Raw genomic sequence first — 23,162 nt, 5'->3', positions numbered from 1 at the left:
TGAAGTGAAGGAGTGAGTAAGTGAGAGATAAAGCAAAGGAGACGCGTGAGGGCTTCAAGTGTTTTTTTAGGAAGAAGTGAAGGTGACTGTAGTCAGTTACATTGCTCTGAGTCATTACCACAATAGCCCACATCAAAGGCTTGGATTTTAAAAGCGCCGTTAATTTCGCATTCCTTTGAGTTGAAGGCTCAGATCGGTGTGTGTGTGTGTGTGTGTGTGTGTGCGCTGGAGGGACTGCTGTTTTCAGGCGATGAGGTTAAATCTGGGTCGAAATAGGAGGAAGAGTAGTTTCCGCTGATAAACATTGCACTCGGAGAAATGAGCTGTCCTCAAATACAGAAAAAACTTGCACTTCCTGTAAATTTTGTAATGTATGCGGAGATGCGTTAAAAATCTTGCTTAAGGAAAAGTGGAATTAGGCTGCTAGTCAGATTTACTCATCTCATTATCTCTAGCCGCTTTATCCTGTTCTACAGGGTCGCAGGCAAGCTGGAGCCTATCCCAGCTGACTACGGGTGAAAGGCGGGGTACACCCTGGACAAGTCGCCAGGTCATCACAGGGCTGACACATAGACACAGACAACCATTCACATTCACACCTACGCTCAATTTAGAGTCACCAGTTAACCTAACCTGCATGTCTTTGGACTGTGGGGGAAACCGGAGCACCCGGAGGAAACCCACGCGGACAACATGCAAACTCCACACAGAAAGGCCCTCGCCGGCCACGGGGCTCGAACCCGGACCTTCTTGCTGTGAGGCGACAGCGCTAACCACTACACCACCGTGCCGCCCTACAGCACAACATGTCATATTTATTCCATAATACATAAATAAATGTTAAAACACATGGAAACATGATTGAAGTGGAAGAACATCCAATGAATGGTGGTTCTGCAGGTGGAACCACCTTGTTGAAGACAGAGGTCAAGAGAAGGCTGTGTTAACTCAAATAACCACTCTTTACAACTGTGGTGAGCAGAAAAGTATCCCAGGATGCACAAAATGTTGAATTTTGACGAGGACAGGCTACAAAAGCAGATCCACTCCCACTCCTGGTAGCCAAAATACAAGAATCTGAGGTTCGACTAGACACAGGTTCACTGAAACTGGACTGTATGTATGAACAAGATATAAAAAAATATTGGGAATTATTCTACATACAGGACACTTTTTCGATGGAATAAAAACTATTCCCTTCTCACAGATTTCATTCTTTTGGTTTGATACCATGAAATATTGTTAGCATATCGCTTATCCTACATGTATTACGTCACTCTACCCAATGGAGAATGAGCGTGCAATATTGTTACAATATTGCAAGTTGTCAAAACAGCATAATGTCACACATCGGAGATGTAAAACTTCTCCGTTAGCGAGCAACAGTGATAATTTGTAAACAAAACTGACTGCTGGGTTTGCTTTGTTAAAATTGGAAGATTTTGAGAGAATTTTGGCTGCCAGGTTGCTCCGTTGTGTGTAGCTATTGATGTTGATTTTTAAAAGTAAGTAAGTAGATTACACAGGAATAATAATAATAATAATAATAATAATAATAATAATAATAATCAGCTTGACTGCGCTAGCGTTGGCCTTCGCTAACACTACACCAGCTGGAAGGTAACTGCACTGCCACGCTAACAGCACTGAGTTGCGCGTAAGCTAGCATTGGCCTTTGCTAATGCTACTGCTCAATGCTACACTGGCTGGAAGGTAACTGGCCTGCTGCGCTAACAGCACTGAGTCATGGGTAAGCTAGCGTTAGCCTTCAAGAATGCTGATATGAAGAGAGTGTATAATAATAATAATAATAATAATAATAATAATGGCTTTTTTTCAATATTGCAGATATATTCCATTCAGCTACTCGTCTTCGACTTGTTCAATATCATGCTAGCTGAATGGAATATATCTGATAGACCACTCAACACCAGCCAATATTACTTAAATGTTTTTCCAGTGTGTCCGGTTTTGTTGAACCTGTACGCACTGTAACCTCAGATTCCTGTTCTTCACTATGAGTGGCCAGTTTGTGAATATAAACCTTTATTATATATTAAATTGTCATCAGGTTATTAGAGTTACAGTATGTGTTCCATACAATACACTTCATAAATCAAATAATCAACCAACAGTATTGATCTAACCGTTAATCTATACATTAATCCACATCTTGACGCACTTGTTCTCCTGGTGTGTGTCCTGTACAGTTTTGCCAGGTGCTCAGTTCCACCTCGATGCTGTGCCAAGCCCCAGCACTGCCCGGTGGCCTGAGCCGGCAGAAGGAGGTGGTGGAGAAACCTGACGAGTTTGGCTTCATCCTCGACAACGTGCAGGCTGTGCTGGCTCTCAAGAACATCAACTTCCTGTATTACCCCAACCCCATATTCGAGCCTCTCAGTGCATCTGGAGTGCAGGAGCTCAAGCCTGGATCTCCCATTATTCTGAAGGTATATTAATACTAATACTGCGACTATAACTAGGGATACAACAGGACTAGTGTTTACATGTTTTTTGGTACTCGTGAATAAATGAGCAATGTATAACACTGGAGGAGCAAAACAAGGTTGTACCATATCAGGATTTCTATTTCTTATAATCATCGACTGGGTAATGAGGCATACTGCTCAAGGCAAAGGAACTGGAATAAGATGGAAACTATCAGAGAAACTTGAAGATCTTGATTTTGCAGACGATTTAGTTTTGATCTCTTCAAAATATTGGTACTTACAAACTAAAACCAACAAGATGACAAAAAATCCAAATAGAACAGGTTTCAGAGTCAATGTAAAGACGTGTAAAGTGATGTGTGAATGCCAAAAGTAGTGAAAGCATGAAGGTGAATGATCAACCAGTTGAAGATATGGAGAAATTTACCTGTATTGTTGTGACAGTGACAAAGCAAGGAGGAGGCAAAGAAGATGAAAGTTAGAATCAGGAAAGCAAGGAGAATATTCATGAGCTTAACTAAAATTTGGAACGCCAATAACATCAAGAAAAAAAATATATCAGCCTCTGTAAGACACTGGATAAACCCGTACTTCTTTATGGATGCGAAACACGGAATGTGCACAGAGATGATGAGAAAAAGTCGGATGTCTTCCAAAATCGTGCATTAAGAAGAATTCTGAAGATAAAATGGCAAAGAAGATTCGCATGAAAGAACTGTTGGAAAGGGCCAATATGGAAAAGTGCTGAAGTAAGAAGAAGAATATGGAAGTTCTCGGGACATACTCTCAGGAAGGAACATGACAACAACTACGTTACAGCACTTATTATGAACACTAGAAGGAAGGAGAAAGATAGGAAGACAACGAACAACATGGAGCCGAACAGTTGAGAGCAAAAGAACAAGAGCTGGATGGAAGTCCTGGGATGAAGTACGTTCCACAGCAAGGAATAAGAGGAATTATTCTCTCCACATTCACTGGATATGAGCAATCACGCGCTCTGATTGGCTACTCTACTACTAGAATATCAGCTCATATATCATGAGTAGAGAAAAACAAAATGGCGGCACGTGTTGCTGAACCAACCGAGGACGAATTAAAAACTCTACTCAAAAACAAAACACCAAAAAATACAATAAAAAACAGCAAAACATGGAATGAAAGTATTTGATGGTAAGAGCATATCTTTTTTAATTTTTTCAAGAATTATTATTATAACATTTTTCCACAAATTGCGCTTGTCATTTCACCGGTTTGTTTACATTCTTCATTTTTAAACATTAAAATTTATTGATTTTTTTTTTAGACTGGTTCAAGAAGCTCAAAGAAGTTTGAAAATTACAGAACTGAAATGTCCAAGGAAGAATTAAATAAATGTCTAAAGCTATTCTATACTTCAGGATGACAGCAAAACAGCACTTTCTACAAAAAAACAACACGAAAGTCAATTCATGCAGCCATCGATAGGATTTTAAAGCTAGACTGCCTTTCAGATTTTTCAAGTTTAGGTCATAAAAAGAATTTTCCCCGACACCCAATTATTTTTGTTTAGTGACCGAAAGCTACTGAACTCGAATCACAGACTTCCAATTTTATTGGCCTTTTTAAAAATAGAATAATTAATGAATTTAAGGCCACGTGGCCCTAAATTCTCCGCAATTTTTTCCTGCTTCACCATGACCCAATACAAGATACTACGTCATGCATCACATGGTAGGCTTTCCCTGTTCACGCAAGGCATTGTGGGATACAAATTTGAAACGAGAGAAAAATGGAGGACTTGAGTGTGCGGATGAAATGTAAAAGAGTGACTACAGTAACGGAAAGAAAGCGAGAAGAAAAGACGTTATGTTGTATACGAAGGAAAGGAAAGCCAGGACCAAACTAATAAATATCGGCACTCAGCGAGCACTTCGGTGTGATCAACTGTTCGTTTAGCGACAGAATGATGGAACTGTCAGTGCACGCTCAAAGGGAAACCTGTAGATGGCAGTAATGCAACACTGTGGATGCCAGCTGCCGTAAAACCCAAAAGAAGAAGAAGGTAAACCTGCGCATGCGAACACGGACTTCCTCTGTCTGCTTGACTGCGCCAAGCGAGCGATTTCATGCACATTATTTGCTTTAATCCCCTCAAATTAAATAACTTCCCAGCCACAGAATGGCCTGATATTTTGTGAGATATCACAGAAATAAACAGATATCACAATGACCACATTTCAGACGGAACTAAATTTCACCGATTTTATGAAATCAAAAGGCCGTCTCGCTTTAAAAAGTCCGCCTAAGCAAAATGATTTTGTTGGACGTTTTGTATAAAGTTTTTATTTATGGAATTTGCTAAAAATAAAATAAAAATGCTCTGTTTCTCAAAATCCAGTGAATGTGGATAGAATAAAACAGTTATTCCACTCAATCTCATCGTACATGGGTTATAGCACTATCAGCTCATGTATGACTCGATTTTGTGGAATAACTGTTAAATAGAGGATGGATGTTGAGCCCTAATGCAACTCTTATAGGTGCAAAGAAGATAGGTAGCAGGTAACAAGGTATATTTTTAACCAATACTGTGTACAGTATATAAAATACTTAAATGAGTGTGCAAAATGTGCGTTTCAGGGCAGGAACTTCCTCCCTCTTACCCCTGGAGGCAACGGCAAACTGAACTACACTGTTCTAATCGGAGAAAAACCCTGCGCCTTAACTGTATCTGATACCCAGCTGCTGTGCGAATCACCCAATCTAACTGGACGCCACAAAGTTCTGGTGAGTGAACACAGTATTATTGGTCATTCATCACATCACATCACATCACATCACAGCGTCTTTCCTCAATAGATTAGAATACTGTTGTATTGTGGTTATCTGGTCTTGAAGGCAGGTGTAAGGAGAACAAACAGCGTCTTAGTAGGACATACGAGATCTGAACAGAACCTAATAATGGCTCTGTTTGTGGCTTGGAGTGGGAGCGTGAGGCTAACGCCACCTGGCCCTCTGACAGACAAATGGCAGACAGAACCGCAGATCCATTTACCATCGCAAACACACAAACACAGCTGGCATTGTGTGTCCGTCTGCTGCTGCCTCTGTTTGCGCAATATTACGAAGCCAGTTGCCAGCTTTCTGGTCAAAAATATGATCTCGGGCGTCATATTTAGGAATACATCTGAACTGTGCTACGGCTTATGTAATATCTCTTTAAATATAAAATACCTATAAATATTTGTGTAGGTGTGTTTGTGTCAGACTCGTCTCACGCTGAAGGTGTGATACACGGTTTCTTACTGTGTGCACTGGAAACGGTGTTTGTAGGCTCAACAAATCAGGAGAGGATAGAAAGATATAATAACAGCACAGGGCAAGGTGAGGCGGGGCAGGATAGAACAGAACACCACAGAATAGGATTGGATCGGATAGGCGCTAGATGAACGCCGTTCGTTGAACATGGTCATATTTTTAGTGAACGATGAACTGAATGAATTACAAACATCTAATGAAGGTGAATGTAAGCATCGTTCACTCTGGTGTACGCACCAGAAGTAGGAATAATATGCAAAAATGTATATCTTTTATATTGCGATCTGAAATATGACGTGTTGCAATGTCTCAGGATCGCAAAGTTATTACATGACCATCTCAATTTTCTCGTGCGCTCCTTGTGTTGTTCAGTGTTATCGTATGGCGATGCGTGGCGATGCGCCGGTCATGACACTATTGATTTGCTTATATCACTAAAGTAAACTCCAGGAGCTTTCTAATGGTAGGCGAAATTTGATATTTTAATTGCTGATCAAAAATTTCACTTTGGATTCAGAGCAGCTCGTTAAAAAAATTCAGGAGAAACGTGAACTTGTTCATTTTAATCTGTGTGAACTGAACTTTGAGCTCGTGTTGTAGGACTCGAGACCGGTCTCAAGACCACTTTTTGAAGGTCTTGGTCTTGTCTTGGAATCAAATGCATTTGACTCGGGATTTTATTTCAAGATCGGTCAAGACCACAACCGTGGGGATTTCACTAAATTGGCTGTGCGATGTCTGATTTATTTGTTAGCATCATTACTGTGACTGGATGTTAAATTTCCTGCTTCAAATGCAACCAATAACATGACTCATTGCTAATTTGAAATTTTTCTTCCTGTTAATGGTTGTCACCCCTCCCCCGCCCTTTCACACACACTGGTCTGGTCCTGGTCTTGACTCAGGCTACATCCACACGACAACGGCAATGAGATGTTATTAAAAAAAAATTGCGTCCACATGGGCAACGGATCAGTAAAATATCAGGTACATATGGCAACGCAACGCTTGCTGAAAACGATGCAATACACATGCCACACCTCTAGGGGCGCTGTAAGACGGTCCCTTCGGAGACACCAGAACAATAGAAGAAGTAAGGACGCATGCGCATAAACTATTATGCGCGAGACTTCATATTAGCCACAAAGTCAGAAAAATCTGTTCGTAAAATTACATTATAATGACCAAATACAATGAAAAGTATTTTTCCAGTCTCACCTGTGAAAGGTAATCCCATGTGATCTCGTTTGGACGGTAAACCTGTTGGTACAGTTAAACGCAGCACATGAATGAGGCATCTTTATTCTCCGCTTTGACCCATCCAATATGGCGGCGAGGATGACGTATGATTCTACGCGGAAGGCGGCGTCTTTAATGGTCCGGAATAAATTGAATGCTACACGTTGATGGATTAGTTTGTTCTTCTACGCCCTTTTTGAGGAATGTATTGTAGGACTTAAACCAACATCTGAAGAGGTGAGATCGCTCCTTTTTTTCCCTATTTTTGCTGGCGGGATTGACTCTCACTCTCTCTCTCTCTCTCTCTCTCTCTCTCTCTCACTTTGCACCATTACACAATAAATATTCACAGTGAAAATATTTTGTAAGCGCGTTTCATGAACCAAGTTATAGGATTTGTTGACAACTCGCATCGAGTTCGTTACACTTCTACCCAGCGTGAAGCACATGTGGTTGTGACGTCATCGTAAACAAATCCGTTCTACTCATCCAAACGACTTCGCAACGGCGCCGTTGCCAGATCTTTCCACTCTGGAACCCGTTCTCAAAAGATTTCGTTTTGGGGCACCCGAAACGCCAGTGCCGTGTGGACGCCAGGCCGAAATGATAAACAATTTTATCGGATTCACCTGAATCCGTTGCCGTGTGGACAGGGCCTCAGTCTCACTCTGCCTTGGTCTTGGTCTTGACTTGATCTTGATACACTTTGGTCTTGGTCATGACTTGGTCTCGGTTTTAGTGGTCTTGACTACAACACTACTTTAACAAGACTATACTACTGGACAAAACAGGACCATTCAGGACAGGATAGAACAGGACCGAAAAGGAAAGGACAATACAAACTGGCTCACAAGAGATATACAAGTGGAAATGGCTAACGATAAGAGGACATGACTGAACAGGACAGGGTTGGACTAGATTGAACAGCACAGGAGTGGATAGGATAGGGCAGGACAGGATAGTAAAGGACAAGGTAGGACACTGTAAGATTGAATAGGACAGGACATGGTAAAGCAGGACAGAACAGAACAGAACCAGAAAACAAGCACAGTTTTATTCGCAAGTTTTGGTTTAAACACATCAAGGCAGGACAAGAGCAAGGACATGACTGAACAGGACAGGACGGGACTAGCCAGGATGGGACTCGACCAAAGAGAACGGGTCCAGACAGGACAGCAGAGGACGGGATGCAATAGAACAGAATAGGGCAAAGCACACAGGACAGGATAGACTTCATCTCCATGTGGGAAATTACTATCATCAAGACATGAAGCAAGAGTGTAAAAGGCACAATAATATAAAATGCATGCAATGGACCAACAATGTAACAGTCATCAGGCACAGGACACACGATAAATACCACAAGACACAATAAATACCATCATCATGGGTGGTGTAGTGGTTAGCACGGTCGCCTCACAGCAAGAAGGTTCTGGGTTTGAGCCCTGTGGCCGGCGAGGGCCTTTCTGTGCGGAGTTTGCATGTTCTCCCCGTGTCTGTGTGGGTTTCCTCCGGGTGCTCCGGTTTCCTCCACAGTCCAAAGACATGCAGGTTAGGTTAATATGGGACGGCCTTGGGCTGAGGTGCCCTTGAGCGAGGCACCGAACTCCCAACTGCTCCCCGGGCGCTGTTAGCATGGCTGCCCACTGCTCTGTGTGTGTGTGTGTGTGTGTGTGTGTGTGTGTGTGTGTGTGTGTGTGTGTGCTCATTGCTCACGTGTGTGTGCGTTCACTGCTTCAGATGGGTTAAATGCAGAGAGGAATTTCACAAGTGTGTGACGAATAAAGTTGTGCTTTCTTTCTTTCTTTCTTTCTTTCTTTCTTACACAGTAAATACCATCATACACAATAAATACCATCATACACACAATAAATACCACAGCACACACAATAAATACCATCATACGCAATAAATTCCACAGCACACACAATAAATACCATCATACACACAATAAATACCATCATACACAATAAATACCACAGCACACACAATAAATACCATCATACACAATAAATACCATCATACACACAATAAATACCATCATACGCAATAAATTCCACAGCACACACAATAAATACCATCATACACACAATAAATACCATCATACACAATAAATACCACAGCACACACAATAAATACCATCATACGCAATAAATTCCACAGCACACACAATAAATACCATCATACACACAGTAAATAGCATCATACACAATAAATACCACAGCACACACAATAAATACCATCATACACAATAAATACCACAGCACACACAATAAATACCATCATACACAATAAATTCCACAGCACACATAATAAATACCACAGCACACACAATACATACCGTCATACACATAATAAATACCACAGCGCACACAATACATACCGTCATACACACAATAAATACCACAGCACACACAATAAATACCATCATACACACAGTAAATACCACAGCACACACAATAAATACCACAGCACACACAATACATACCATCATACACACAATAAATACCACAGCACACACAATAAATACTATCGTACACACAATAAATACCATCATACACACAATAAATACCATCATACGCAATAAATACCACAGCACACACAATAAATACCATCATACACACAATAAATACCATCATACACAATAAATACCACAGCACACACAATAAATACCATCATACACAATAAATTCCACAGCACACATAATAAATACCACAGCACACACAATACATACCATCATACACACAATAAATACCACAGCACACACAATAAATACCATCATACACACAATAAATACCACAGCACACACAATAAATACCATCATACACAGTAAATACCATCATACACACAATAAATACCACAGGACACACAATAAATACCATCATACACACAATAAATACCACAGCACACACAATAAATACCATCATACACACAATAAATACCACAGCACACACAATAAATACTACATCACACAATAAATACCATCATACACACAATAAATGCCACAGCACACACAATAAATACTATCATACACACAATAAATACCACAGCACACACAATAAATACCATCATACACACAATAAATACCACAGCACACACAATAAATACCATCATACACACAATAAATACCACAGCACACACAATAAATACCATCATACACAATAAATTCCACAGTGCACACAATAAATACCACAGCACACACAATAAATACCATCATACACACAATAAATACCACAGCACACACAATAAATACCATCATACACAATAAATTCCACAGTGCACACAATAAATACCACAGCACACACAATAAATACCATCATACACACAATAAATACCATCATACACACAATAAATACCACAGCACACACAATAAATACCATCATACACAATAAATTCCACAGTGCAAACAATAAATACCATCATACACACAATAAATACCACAGTACACACAATAAATTCCACAGCACACACAATAAATACCATCATACACAATAAATTCCACAGTGCACACAATAAATACCATCATACACACAATAAATACCACAGCACACACAATAAATTCCACAGTGCACACAATAAATACCATCATACACACAATAAATACCACAGCACACACAATAAATTCCACAGTGCACACAATAAATACCATCATACACACAATAAATAGCATCATACCATCAAAGTACACATGCTAAGTACCCTAGTGAACATTATAAATACCACAGTACACATGATAAATACTGTCATACACACAATAAATACCACAGCGCACATAGTAAATACCATCATACACAATAAATTCCACAGTACACACGATAAGTATCGTCATACACACAATATATACCACAGCACACATGAAAAATAGTAGAAAACGTTATTATCAATGATCAACCTCTTACCTATCTAAATTATTTAAAGCTGAATTCAGTAATTAAAGATCTGGGAGAGTAGTAATGATTGTACGTATGCATGCTAAAAAAACCTGAAATGTGTGTTTAATTATACTGTTCAGCTTAGCATTGTTTCACCACATCTACATTTTCTATCGAACAATTAAATTGATTTGTTTTGCTTTCTTACCTTTATTCTTTATATGGTTACATATTGTATACAGTAGATACAGAAAACAAGTGACACCACAAACAAATCAATTTCTTTATTTAAGAGACTTGTAGTAGCATTTCTGGTGTTATGTGTAAATCAGTACAATACAATGCTCTGTGTGTGTGTGTGTGTGTGTGTGTTAGGCCCGTGTGGGTGGCATTGAGTTTTCCCCTGGCATGGTCCACATCACCTCCGACAGCCCCCTCAGCAACACTGCCATCATCAGCATCGCCGGAGCCGGATGCCTCCTTGTCCTCTTCATCATCTACGTTCTCATCGCCTACAAGCTCAAGTCCCGCGAAAGCGACCTGACCCTGAAACGCCTGCAGATGCAGATGGACAATCTCGAATCCAGAGTGGCACTGGAGTGTAAAGAAGGTGGGCAGTGGAGCGCTAGACTGCGTGTGCAATTAAGGAAAGGTTAAAGTGGTTCAGTGAGTAGTGTGTAAACAGTAAACATGATGAGGTTTTTGTGTTTCAGCTGTAATGCGTATTTTAATTCAGACCTGAATAATAGGAACAGCTAGTGAATCGCTTCCTTCAACAGTTTTCTCAATTGTTTCGGACTTCAAAATCAAATTTAAATGCATTTCTGGTGGCAAAATAATACATACAGTAGGTCTAAAGCACTCATACAGACACATATTCAGAACCAGGATACTGAGCAACTCCTACAATCTGAGCTAAAAAAAATGTTGAGATATTTATAGAAAAAAATGAAAGTATATATTTCTTATATTCTCTACAACTGACTGAGAGAGTCATGAAAAAACTTCTCTTCAAACTCATGTCATCTCATTATCTCTATTCACTGAAAATCTATGGGGGTACAAACTTTTGCACTCAGCCTTATATTTATCATACACAGTCCATAACCTTGTTATATTGAACAAACCGAGGATTGTGAGGCCCCCGTGGCACTATATGACTTAGAATTAATAGCATACCATTAATCAGTGGAATTATCGACTAACACGGTTTGCTGGTACGTTCAGTTAAAGCGCAATGCATTGGCATGTAAATGGTTCCCTGATGACCAGAGGGAAATAAATGTTTATAGAAAAATTAATGCTTTCAGGAAGCACAAATGGCTTGATAAAAAAGCAGGAGGTTAAACAGGACAAAAACATATAAAACAATATGGAGTGCGTTGAATTAAACACAACTGTGACCAAACACAAAGGTAAAAACAGAACTCACCATGTTAACAGAGCAGAAGTGCAAGAGCTGCTAATACAGGGCCAGATCCAGACTGATGCAACCGATACACGTGCATCGATCAGAGATATATGTGCACCACTTGGCATCGGTCATGGGGTGTTTGTTTACTTTACCACTACCTACCTACATAGACTATAGACACGCTCAACCAACAGACCAGTGGTTCAGGATCCAACCACCAGTGGTGAGTGGTGATGCTTACCTGAACTAATTACAACCCTGATTCCAAAAAAGTTGGGACAAAGTACAAATTGTAAATAAAAACGGAATGCAATAATTTACAAATCTCTAAAACTGATATTGTATTCACAATAGAACATAGACAACATATCAAATGTCGAAAGTGAGACATTTTGAAATTTCATGCCAAATATTGGCTCATTTGAAATTTCATGACAGCAACACATCTCAAAAAAGTTGGGACAGGGGCAATAAGAGGCTGGAAAAGTTAAAGGTACAAAAAAGGAACAGCTGGAGGACCAAATTGCAACTCATTAGGTCAATTGGCAATAGGTCATTAACATGACTGGGTATAAAAAGAGCACCTTGGAGTGGCAGCGGCTCTCAGAAGTAAAGATGGGAAGAGGATCACCAATCCCCCTAATTCTGCACCGACAAATAGTGGAGCAATATCAGAAAGGAGTTCAACAGTGTAAAATTGCAAAGAGTTTGAACATATCATCATCTACAGTGCATAATATCATCAAAAGATTCAGAGAATCTGGAAGAATCTCTGTGCGTAAGGGTCAAGGCCGGAAAACCATACTGGGTGCCCGTGATCTTCGGGCCCTTAGACGGCACTGCATCACATACAGGCATGCTTCTGTATTGGAAATCACAAAATGGGCTCAGGAATATTTCCAGAGAACATTATCTGTGAACAGAATTCACCGTGCCATCCGCCGTTGCCAGCTAAAACTCTATAGTTCAAAGAAGAAGCCGTGTCTAAACATGATCCAGAAGCGCAGACGTCTTCTCTGGGCCAAGGCTCATTTAAAATGGACTGTGGCAAAGTGGAAAACTGTTCTGTGGTCAGACGAATCAAAATTTGAAGTTCTTTATGGAAATCAGGGACGCCGTGTCATTCGGACTAAAGAGGAGAAGGACGACCCGAGTTGTTATCAGCGCTCAGTTCAGAAGCCTGCATCTCTGATGGTATGGGGTTGCATTAGTGCGTGTGGCATGGGCAGCTTACACATCTGGAAAGACACCATCAATGCTGAAAGGTATATCCAGGTTCTAGAGCAACATATGCTCCCATCCAGACGACGTCCCTTTCAGGGAAGACCTTGCATTTTCCAACATGTCAATGCCAAACCACATACTGCATCAATTACAGCATCATGGCTGCGTAGAAGAAGGGTCCGGGTACTGAACTGGCCAGCCTGCAGTCCAGATCTTTCACCCATAGAAAACATTTGGCGCATCATAAAACGGAAGATACGACAAAAAAGACCTAAGACAGTTGAGCAACTAGAATCCTACATTAGACAAGAATGGGTTAACATTCCTATCCCTAAACTTGAGCAACTTGTCTCCTCAGTCCCCAGACGTTTACAGACTGTTGTAAAGAGAAAAGGGGATGTCTCACAGTGGGAAACATGGCCTTGTCCCAACTTTTTTGAGATGTGTTGTTGTCATGAAATTTAAAATCACCTAATTTTTCTCTTTAAATGATACATTTTCTCAGTTTAAACATTTGATATGTCATCTATGTTCTATTCTGAATAAAATATGGAATTTTGAAACTTCCACATCATTGCATTCCGTTTTTATGTACAATTTGTACTTTGTCCCAACTTTTTTGGAATCAGGGTTGTACCTGGATTCTCACGATGCTTTGTATAGTGCGACCTGAGACAAAGAATCTAGGTCAAACCAATCACATGCTCCAGAAAGAGGTCAAAATTCAAAATTCGCCACGATTAACGGGCCAAGCCGCGGTCGTAGTGGGCCGAGCCTGGCTGTTTCGAAAGATCTCAGGGAGAAGGAGGTTCCTGTAAAGTTTGGCAGGGCTAGGGCTTTCGACGGCCGAGTTATGAATTTTTTAATCCCTGCATGCGTGCATGAGCAGCTGGAACCAGGGCTGATATTAAAGTTTTCGGTGAGCTCCACTCATGCGGGGCTTCGGGGCGAATAGCAAGTCAAGCCACAGTCATAGCGGGCCGTGGCTGCCCTCTTCAGAAAGGGCTCGGCGTGCTTTACGCCCCTGTGAAAATCCATAGCGATCTGCTAAAATGAGTGAAAATATTTCTGCAAATGTGCACCTATCAGATTCTTGGGCTGGATCCATCCCTGGCTAATATCTGCACTTAATTATGTCCATTTTAAACAAACTGCTCAGATCTAATGGCTTATTTCTGTTTTGCTTTGGTTTTTTCCCTTATAGCATTTGCAGAGCTGCAGACGGATATTAATGAGTTGACCAGTGACCTGGATGGAACTGGGATCCCGTTTCTAGACTACAGAACCTACACCATGCGTGTTCTCTTCCCTGGCATCGAGGAACATCCTGTTCTTAAAGACCTGGAGGTTAGCCATCTTCTAGTGCACACATGTTAGCTTGGCAAATACTGAATTATAACTGCAGAGGGATTTGTGTAATGCTAATTTGTGAGATCCTCAGGAACTTTGACAAAAGAAGGGACAAAACGAGGAAATGCTACAAACAGAAATAGAAAATAAGATATTCAGCAATCACAGCTTAGAATTAATGACATGAATAAATGAACAGACATCAGAAAGAAACATCAGACAAGCTAAACAGGTGAACATAGTAGGGTAACAAACCGTTGTAGAGAGGGGGAATTTGCATTCCCCTGGCAGACGACAACAGTCTCAAGGGGCAAAAATGAGTTAGCTTGTACTGCTAGTACAGCCTAATTCATAGATTATAGTTAAGAAATATTGCACAAGTGAAGTTATAAAATAAATGCGATATTTAAATAATATTGGCTGGCGTTGAGTGGTCTGTCAGATATATTCCCTTCAGCTAGCATGATACTGAATGAGTCAAAGACGAGTAGCTGAATGGAATATATCTGATAGACCACAAAAAAAAGCCAGCCAATATTATTATTATTATACATACACATTCCTTTCAGGTATTCAACGTATCTTTCGCTTTCAAAATTCTCTCAAAATCTTCCGTATTTAATGAAGCAAACCTGGCGGCCATGTTTGTTTACAAATTGTCCCAGTCGCTCGCTAGCGTGGAAGTTTTACATCTCCGATGTGTGATTTCATGTTGTCTTGACAACCATGCAATATCGTAAACCATATTCAACACTCATTCTTCATTGGGTAGAGTGACATAATACATGTAGGATAAGCGATATGCTAACGATATTGCATGCTATCAAACCAAATGAATGAAACCCGCTCGAAGGGAATAGAACACATGTTTTTATTCCACAAAAAAGTGTCCTGTAGGTATAATAATGCTCTATAAACAAGAAATTAATATCGAAGTAACTAGTATTTCAGACACAATATAGCCAAAAGTTCTGTTTATCTTTCGAAGAAGCCACACTCACTTTATAGCACGCTGATTAGCTTGGCTAGCTTGCTAACATTGATTTGTGCATTGCTGTTAAAAGTTGAATTGGCTCCCTTTCTTCCTTTACATCTTCATCTGATGAGCTTTCATATTTAAAGTCGAAAGTTATATCTCAGAAACGGATCAGTTGCCATGTCTGCAGAAGATGTCACTAACTCGACTCTAGTAACCGTTTCGAACTAGGAAGTGGAATTTTATGTCGCGAATACGGACAAGTGAAATGTTCCAGTGCGGTTATGGGAAATATAATCACTTTTGGAACGCTGTTTGTCCAATCAAATTAGTGGACTAAAACTAACTATTGTATCTGCTCAGTTTTATCATTTTAACCTTTCTACTGTTTCGTCATCAGCTGTAGCTAGTTAACACAAGTTAGCATGTCTATTTTGAAACACGCACTCAATAGGGCTGGGTTTCCTGAAAGCCTCTTAAGGCTAAAGGCCTCTGCATGCTCTTGCGACAAGGCTTCCGCAGATAGCTTTTCGCAGACAGTTGTAATTTATCATTGAGCGGGGAGTAATAGGCGTGCGCGATGTTATTCACCGCCACAACGCAAGGGGGTGTGAAGTCGCGAAATCGCTAGGAGTAGTTGGTGGGTGTGGTTAGTGGAGTGTTTATCCTCCGGTTACTTACTGTATAATGACTAGAACTGGAGTCGTATAGATGTACGTACTTCCTCACTTCCTCGATCAACCGCTCTTCGTGCTGCTCCATCTTCGCTCGTGTTTTTAAAAATGGCGGTCGTGAAAACAAACCAAACCGGGAAAGTAGGGAAGCGGAAGTGCGTGTACAGTGGATGTAGAGTGGACCAATCAGAGCCCTCTTGTCTGCGAGGCTTCTGTGGTGGTCACAATTTTTGGGAGGTGCACGCAGAGCGTCTGCGAAGGGGGGGGGCTTCGCAGACGCTATCTGCGACGCCATCTGCGAGGACTGGGTTGTCAGCATAAATTGGCCTTAAGAGCGTCTTTAGCTGCCTCTTAAGGTCCATCGTTAAGCTAACGAGGTTTACCCGAAGAGCATCGTAGCCAAAGTAGTACTTTATTTCGCTTTTAACTTACGATGGACCTGGATCACTCTTTCACAACAAAGAGGGACTCGCTCACAGCCAAATACACAGACTGTGCATGCGCCTCTGAGGGACTCTCACAGTCAACGGGCAGAGACTGGTGTTTAATCTGCTGCTGGTGTTAAAGTATTTTTCTTGTGCATTGTTAGTCCATTGATTTAATGATTAAATAAATATACGCAAAATGTGATGAATATATTTCAATATATTATGGAATTACGTGCATTGATATCGCCACATTTTAATCAAATTTAACTCCATTAGGCAAGAGATTATCTCATTTAGTGTCATAAACGAGACACATTTCTGCACCTCTAACACTGTATATACAGAGAGAAAACAGTTTAAATAATTCTGACTGCATGTTTGGGTGACAGTGAAATGAGCAGACAGAGAAAACATTTAATTATTTAGCTTATTATTTGCTCATTCTTTCATGTGAACATTTGTTAACTTGACTGAAAAAAACCATGCTTGGAATAAAAAATGTTACTGTCCAATCAGTTTCAATTACACTACCGTTCAAAAGTTTGGGGTCACCCAGACAATTTTGTGTTTTCCATGAAAAGTCACACTTTTATTTACCACCATAAGTTGTAAAATGAATAGAAAATATAGTCGAGACATTTTTCTGGCCATTTTGAGCATTTAATCGACCCCACAAATGTGATGCTCCAGAAACTCGATCTGCTCAAAGGAAGGTCAGTTTTATAGCTTCTCTAAAGAGCTCAACTGTTTTCAGCTGTGCTAACATGATTGTACAAGGGTTTTCTAATCATCCATTAGCCTTCTGAGGCAATGAGCAAACACATTGGACCATTAGAACACTGGAGTGAGAGTTGCTGGAAATGGGCCTCTATACACCTATGGAGATATTGCACCAAAAACCAGACATTTGCAGCTAGAATAGTCATTTAGCACATTAGCAATGTATAGAGTGGATTTCTGATTAGTTTAAAGTGATCTTCATTGAAAAGAACAGTGCTTTTCTTTCAAAAATAAGGACATTTCAAAGTGACCCCAAACTTTTGAACGGTAGTGTATTAACTAGGTAGAGACTGTGATGAAAGACAGTTTAGTAATTTGCACTAGCGGTTACAAACTGGGAAGTCTGGTCACTGTACCCTATAGACCCTTTTCACTCACGTGACCTTCGTAAACGCGACCGCCATTTTGGACATGAAGAAATAACGGTTTATGGCACAGACCCTTTCGGTTCTCGCTCATCTAGCTGCTACAATGACTGCTTAGACTGCAACAATAATACCTAACACACATTTAAGTATCCGTCGTAAAGACGTGAAACTCGTCAAGTGACGAGTGTGTTCACTGATAAGCTAACACAATCTTAGGGTGTATTCAGACCAGGATAGTTCGATAGTTCACTTGCTTTGGTCCGAACCAAATGGTTTTTTTATTTTTTCATTTTGGTGCGGTTCGCTCTCACACTGTACATTTTAGTAAGCGGACCAAAATCTGTCGACAAAGCCATGCGCCCTGAGGCCGTTCAGCTATTGGTCAGAGACGACACGCGCACAAAGCGTTAAGTTCAAAAGTAGTCACGGAGGATAGCGCTGATGAGCGCACATCATGTTGTGACAGTTCTGGCTCTTCACGCAAGTCGCTAGTACCGCCACTTTTTGAAAGAATGTCCCTGATTTTAATGTAGGTCTGACGGAGTTTCTTCACTTTTAGCCGACATTGTTCTGGGGAGCGCGTGAACCCCTTCTCCTTCATTTTCTCACTGAATACAGCAAACACGTCGGCATTTTTGTGTGTTCTCTCCAAAAGCTCAGATATGTGGACATCTGCCCATATATCCATAAGGGTACGCGTTTCTTCCTCGGCCCACGTTTGCCCCCTACTCATTTTTTGTACTCTGTAGTCTAGCCTACCACTGGTCTGAATGACTGAACGACTGTTGTAAGGTTCCCTTGACAACCGAAACAGTGTTTGCACTTTGCGGTGGAGTGTCAAGACTCTGTTTCCCATAATGCTCGACAAACGACGGAAGCTCCCGAGGTAGAAAAAAGCAAAACTGTCGGATTAGGTCCGGTCTGCTTTCACACCTCCAAAAGATCCGCACCAGGGTTCCTTTGGTCCGGACCGAGTCCGACCTTGCAGCTCGGTCTCGGTCCGCTTGTTTGGTCCGGACCAGTGTTCGGTGGTTTGTATTCAGACCAACCCAAAAGGTCCGGACCAAGGGAAATTTGGTTCGTTTGGTCGTTTGGTCCGGACCAAACAACGTAGGTGTGAATACGCCCTAAAAGTAGACATACCATCACACTGCACTGGCGCTGTGTACAGTTTACCTTCTATGGTTTGTGCACTCACTATTTGCCATTACTTTCTCCAACCCAGTGTTCGAACTATGCCGATATTTTCGGGGGGTCCCTTTTTTTCCCTTGGGGGGTGTGTGTGTGCTTGCGCTTGCGCTTGTCTCAGAGAGCGGCTCTCCAAACACATGAGAAGCCTATCTTACACACATATCACGCGGACTCCACACCTCCACACATGCATCGCGTCTGAAGTCATAACTCATCAGGGGAAATCGTTTCCGCATTGGCATGTTCAAAAAACAACCTCGTGTCAACAATGATACCACACGCAAGAAAAAAAACACAGTCAGGCTACTCAACACATCTGATCCACAGCAGCACCAAAGCATCACTGGAAATCATGTCAACAACCAATCTTCCATTTCAACACGCGTCAACAAACAAATGGCACCACAAACATGAACGAATCGGTCAGGCTACCGATTCCAAACCCACAGCAGACGAATAATTAAATGCATCTTACCTTAAAGCAGAATCGACCACAAAGGAAGTCTGTTGGCACACTTCCTTTCTACTAGTTTGTGTCCCCAACCTGGCAGCAGCAGTTGTTGTCATATCGGTTTATTTTATCTTTGATGTAAACACAACACTTCGGATATGCAAATGCTTCCCGTTACACACGATTGCTATGTCAATAAACATCATTTTGCCAATATTTTAGAGACCATCCATCTTCTCCGTCGGTCAGCATCTGTCGGGATCCGATAAAATGATAAATCTTGCCTTGTGTGTTGATGGTTACTACATCCAGGTGCACAACAATATAATGGCATGATGGAAGTTTTGCTGAAAGTAAAAACTTTCTTTGATGGCTATATTCCTTTCGATGCTTCGCCGTCATTCCTCGTTGTTGGCTGTGGTAGACTACTGGTAGTTCATGTCCAAAATGGTGGCGGCGTTTGTCGTGACGTCACATGGGAAGGGTCTATAGATCCAGAACGGTAAGAAATAGAGAATGACGCTTAGTGAGGAAAAGTTGCACCATGCTGCCCTGAACAGAATAAAAAAAACTGATTGAAAAAAATCATGAAATTTGACAGAGTTATAAGTGATTGAAAAAAAGCCCATTTTTCATCGATCATTCTGGTTCAGTGATCCAGATGAGCACCAAAATTCATAGCAACGTAATTCAGCCCAGAGGTATTCTTCATGGAAATTTGGTGATGATTGGCTGAAAACAGAGGAAGAAATAGCGTCCTAAAAACATTAGAAGAAGAAGAAGAAAGTAGAAAGATCCTGAGTGAGAGTAACAGTTTGTGCCAGTGCTGCGAGCACAAATTAATTATCACATTATGTATGTCACGCTTAACGATAATACAATATATTAACATATTTTGACACTTTATATTTCATTAGTTTTTGGTTAAAAACAAACGCCATGTGACCTCATCGACTGGATGTAGCGACTACTAGCTAATGCCTTCAGCAACTACAATACGAATGCCGACTAATGCCTATAGAGGATGTGCAGTCACGTGACCCGTCCGTGTTTACTCCGCCATATTGGACAGCTTCAGGATTGTTTACCTTGCGCGAGCGTAATGGATCCAGGGAGTAATCCCCAAGAAAATTCGGAAAATACCTCATCTACATCGCGCGATAACTTGTCTAAGTTTGTTCAGCATCTTGAAGGTGACGTGAGGCAGCGTTACGTGGAAAAGTGTTCCAGGTTGGGGATTGCAGATCCGTACAACGTGCCGCAATCCTTGTTCAGGGAAATTCGGAGCTGCGGTGCCGGCGATTTGCCCGATCTGGCCTACCACGACATTTACAATTTTCTTGTTAATCGTGAATCGTGTTACACTGGCAAAGCCCTCAAAGCTTACAAGAGCCTGGAAGCTTATAAATATTTTGTTGCGGGATGGGTATCCCAACTATACCTCTGGAAGGTTCCGAAGAAGAATGTCTACTTGATAAGCTCACGGGTAAGTGGCATTAAGACGTTTATCATAAAGAGACTATGCAGGACGTTTTACCGTAAGAATGTTCGAAATCTAAACTCAGTTCCAGATAATGACAGGGTTGTAAATATGTATGTTTTTGTCTGAAAAAAAATCACAAATCAGCGCTATCTTTATCTGTGCAGAATTATTATTGAATTAGAAGATTACACCTACCTGATATGAAGTGTTCACTACAAATTCGGCTGGTAGAACTGGGGTACCAGTTTTCTCTTCGCACAGTGGACACCCATTTTGCGCGTCTCTCCTCGTCTGCGGGGAATCTATAAAATGACACGCCCTCCTTTTGGCCCTGTCTATTGGTACAACCAAATGCTGAACAAGATATAACCATTCTCGAAAGATCTACTCCCACACACTTGATAATTAGAACGGGTTCGTCTAAGTTCTACACGCGGCCATGCCGTCCAAGATGGCAGATAAACAAATATCACGTGACCTCGTGACGTCACGTGCACGCTCTCTATATGGAGGGCGCGTGTTGCAAAGACGCTCTTATCAAAGTTACTCTTAAGGCTCCTTCTTACAAGTGAGTTCAGGAAAACGACATACAGAGACAACGTTCATTGCTTAAGAGCATCTTTAAACTCACTCTTCACCCCTAAAGCGCAATGTTATTGGGAAACCCAGCCCAATTCTTGTTCTAAAGATGGTGTTTCTGTTTAATAATAGAAATAGATAGAAGTTATTCACTGTAGGAACAATTATACTGTATGAATTTTGTAAATTTTTTTATCTGTCCCTTGTTAATCAGCGATCAAAAGCTATGTGTTTCAGAGCGCGATTCGGTTCTCAGAGCTCCAATTAGCCGTCGCAGGACAGATAATGAGTTACTGCATACTGACACCTTGTAATGATGGACAGAACATTTCACATTGATAGACAGAATATTTAGGATAATAATAAGTCGTCTTCCCCTTTCTTTCTCTTTCACTCTCACGTTCTTTTTCAAAGACATAATGAACTGCGCTGAGATTCACACTCACTCACGTGTTAATCGCAGTAATGATGTGACACAACTGTTTTGTGAGCAGACGGAGGGAAGTGAAAAGCCGAACAGAGGGAAGACTACAGGACACTGCAGGTTGTTTATACCCAGTTATGACATTGATGGACATTGCTAATCGAATCTCTGCAGACAGAACGACTCTTCCTAAAAGTCGAGGCTTAGATCCCTGCGTCTGATGAGCTCAGATTTTAATAAGCTACGTTAATTAAGTTTTAATTGGAGATAAACATGCCCTCTCTGGAGGAGTTTATAGTGAAACCTGATCTAATGAAAGTTGCAGGCAGATTACCTCTGGACGCTGACAGGTTTCTAATGGATATTGATGCTCCAAATGGCACGCATTAGCATACGACTGCATTGTTAATTATCTATCATCCACATTCGGGATCAGACATTAGCCAGATTTATTTATTTAATTTTATTTTATTGTTATTTTATTATCTTATTTTACCAGAGAACATTTTTAAAGTATGTTTTATGGAGTTATATTTGATGTTTTCCCAAGGTAATTTTTTTAATTAATGCTTTCATTAAAAAAAACAGTAAAAAAAAGTTTGTTTTATAAAAAATACTTTACTAGCTTTTCACTCAAAAATTAGTCATCCAACAGTCATCCGGAATAAAGGCACATTTATTTGTACTTTTTAATATCAGATTATTATTATTATTAGTAGTAGTAGTAGTAAAATATGTTCATGTTTAAACATATTTATAAGCATTAATATGTATTTTCAAGTTTGAAGTTTTCTTCTTCTACCAACTATGTATCATTCTATCATTCTATTGTTGTGCTTCTTGGAAAAAAGAAAGAAAAGAAGCAAAATTATTTGCTGAAAGTTAAGGTTTTTTATAGATATATATTTTAAACTTCAAAGTAGTTTTAAAAAAACCTAATAAACAAACAAATAAATTAT

At 40.5% G+C, this 23,162-nt stretch overlaps 1 protein-coding gene across 2 annotated transcripts in view; it reads left to right on the top strand.

The window, feature by feature from the left end:
- Positions 1 to 23,162, top strand: part of plxna4 (plexin A4) — a 778,998-nt gene that overhangs the window by 625,942 nt on the left and 129,894 nt on the right. For both annotated transcript variants that reach the window (XM_060903436.1, XM_060903437.1), the window contains exons 18-21: positions 2,211 to 2,450; positions 5,073 to 5,219; positions 11,237 to 11,471; positions 14,704 to 14,846. In XM_060903436.1, the coding sequence (XP_060759419.1) occupies positions 2,211 to 2,450; positions 5,073 to 5,219; positions 11,237 to 11,471; positions 14,704 to 14,846 (765 nt within the window). The remainder of the gene's footprint in view (positions 1 to 2,210; positions 2,451 to 5,072; positions 5,220 to 11,236; positions 11,472 to 14,703; positions 14,847 to 23,162) is intronic.

This window comes from Neoarius graeffei, chromosome 21 (assembly GCF_027579695.1).
Source record: "Neoarius graeffei isolate fNeoGra1 chromosome 21, fNeoGra1.pri, whole genome shotgun sequence".
NCBI classification, from domain to species: Eukaryota; Metazoa; Chordata; class Actinopteri; order Siluriformes; family Ariidae; genus Neoarius; species Neoarius graeffei.
This window is presented reverse-complemented; position numbering and strand designations above follow the sequence as displayed.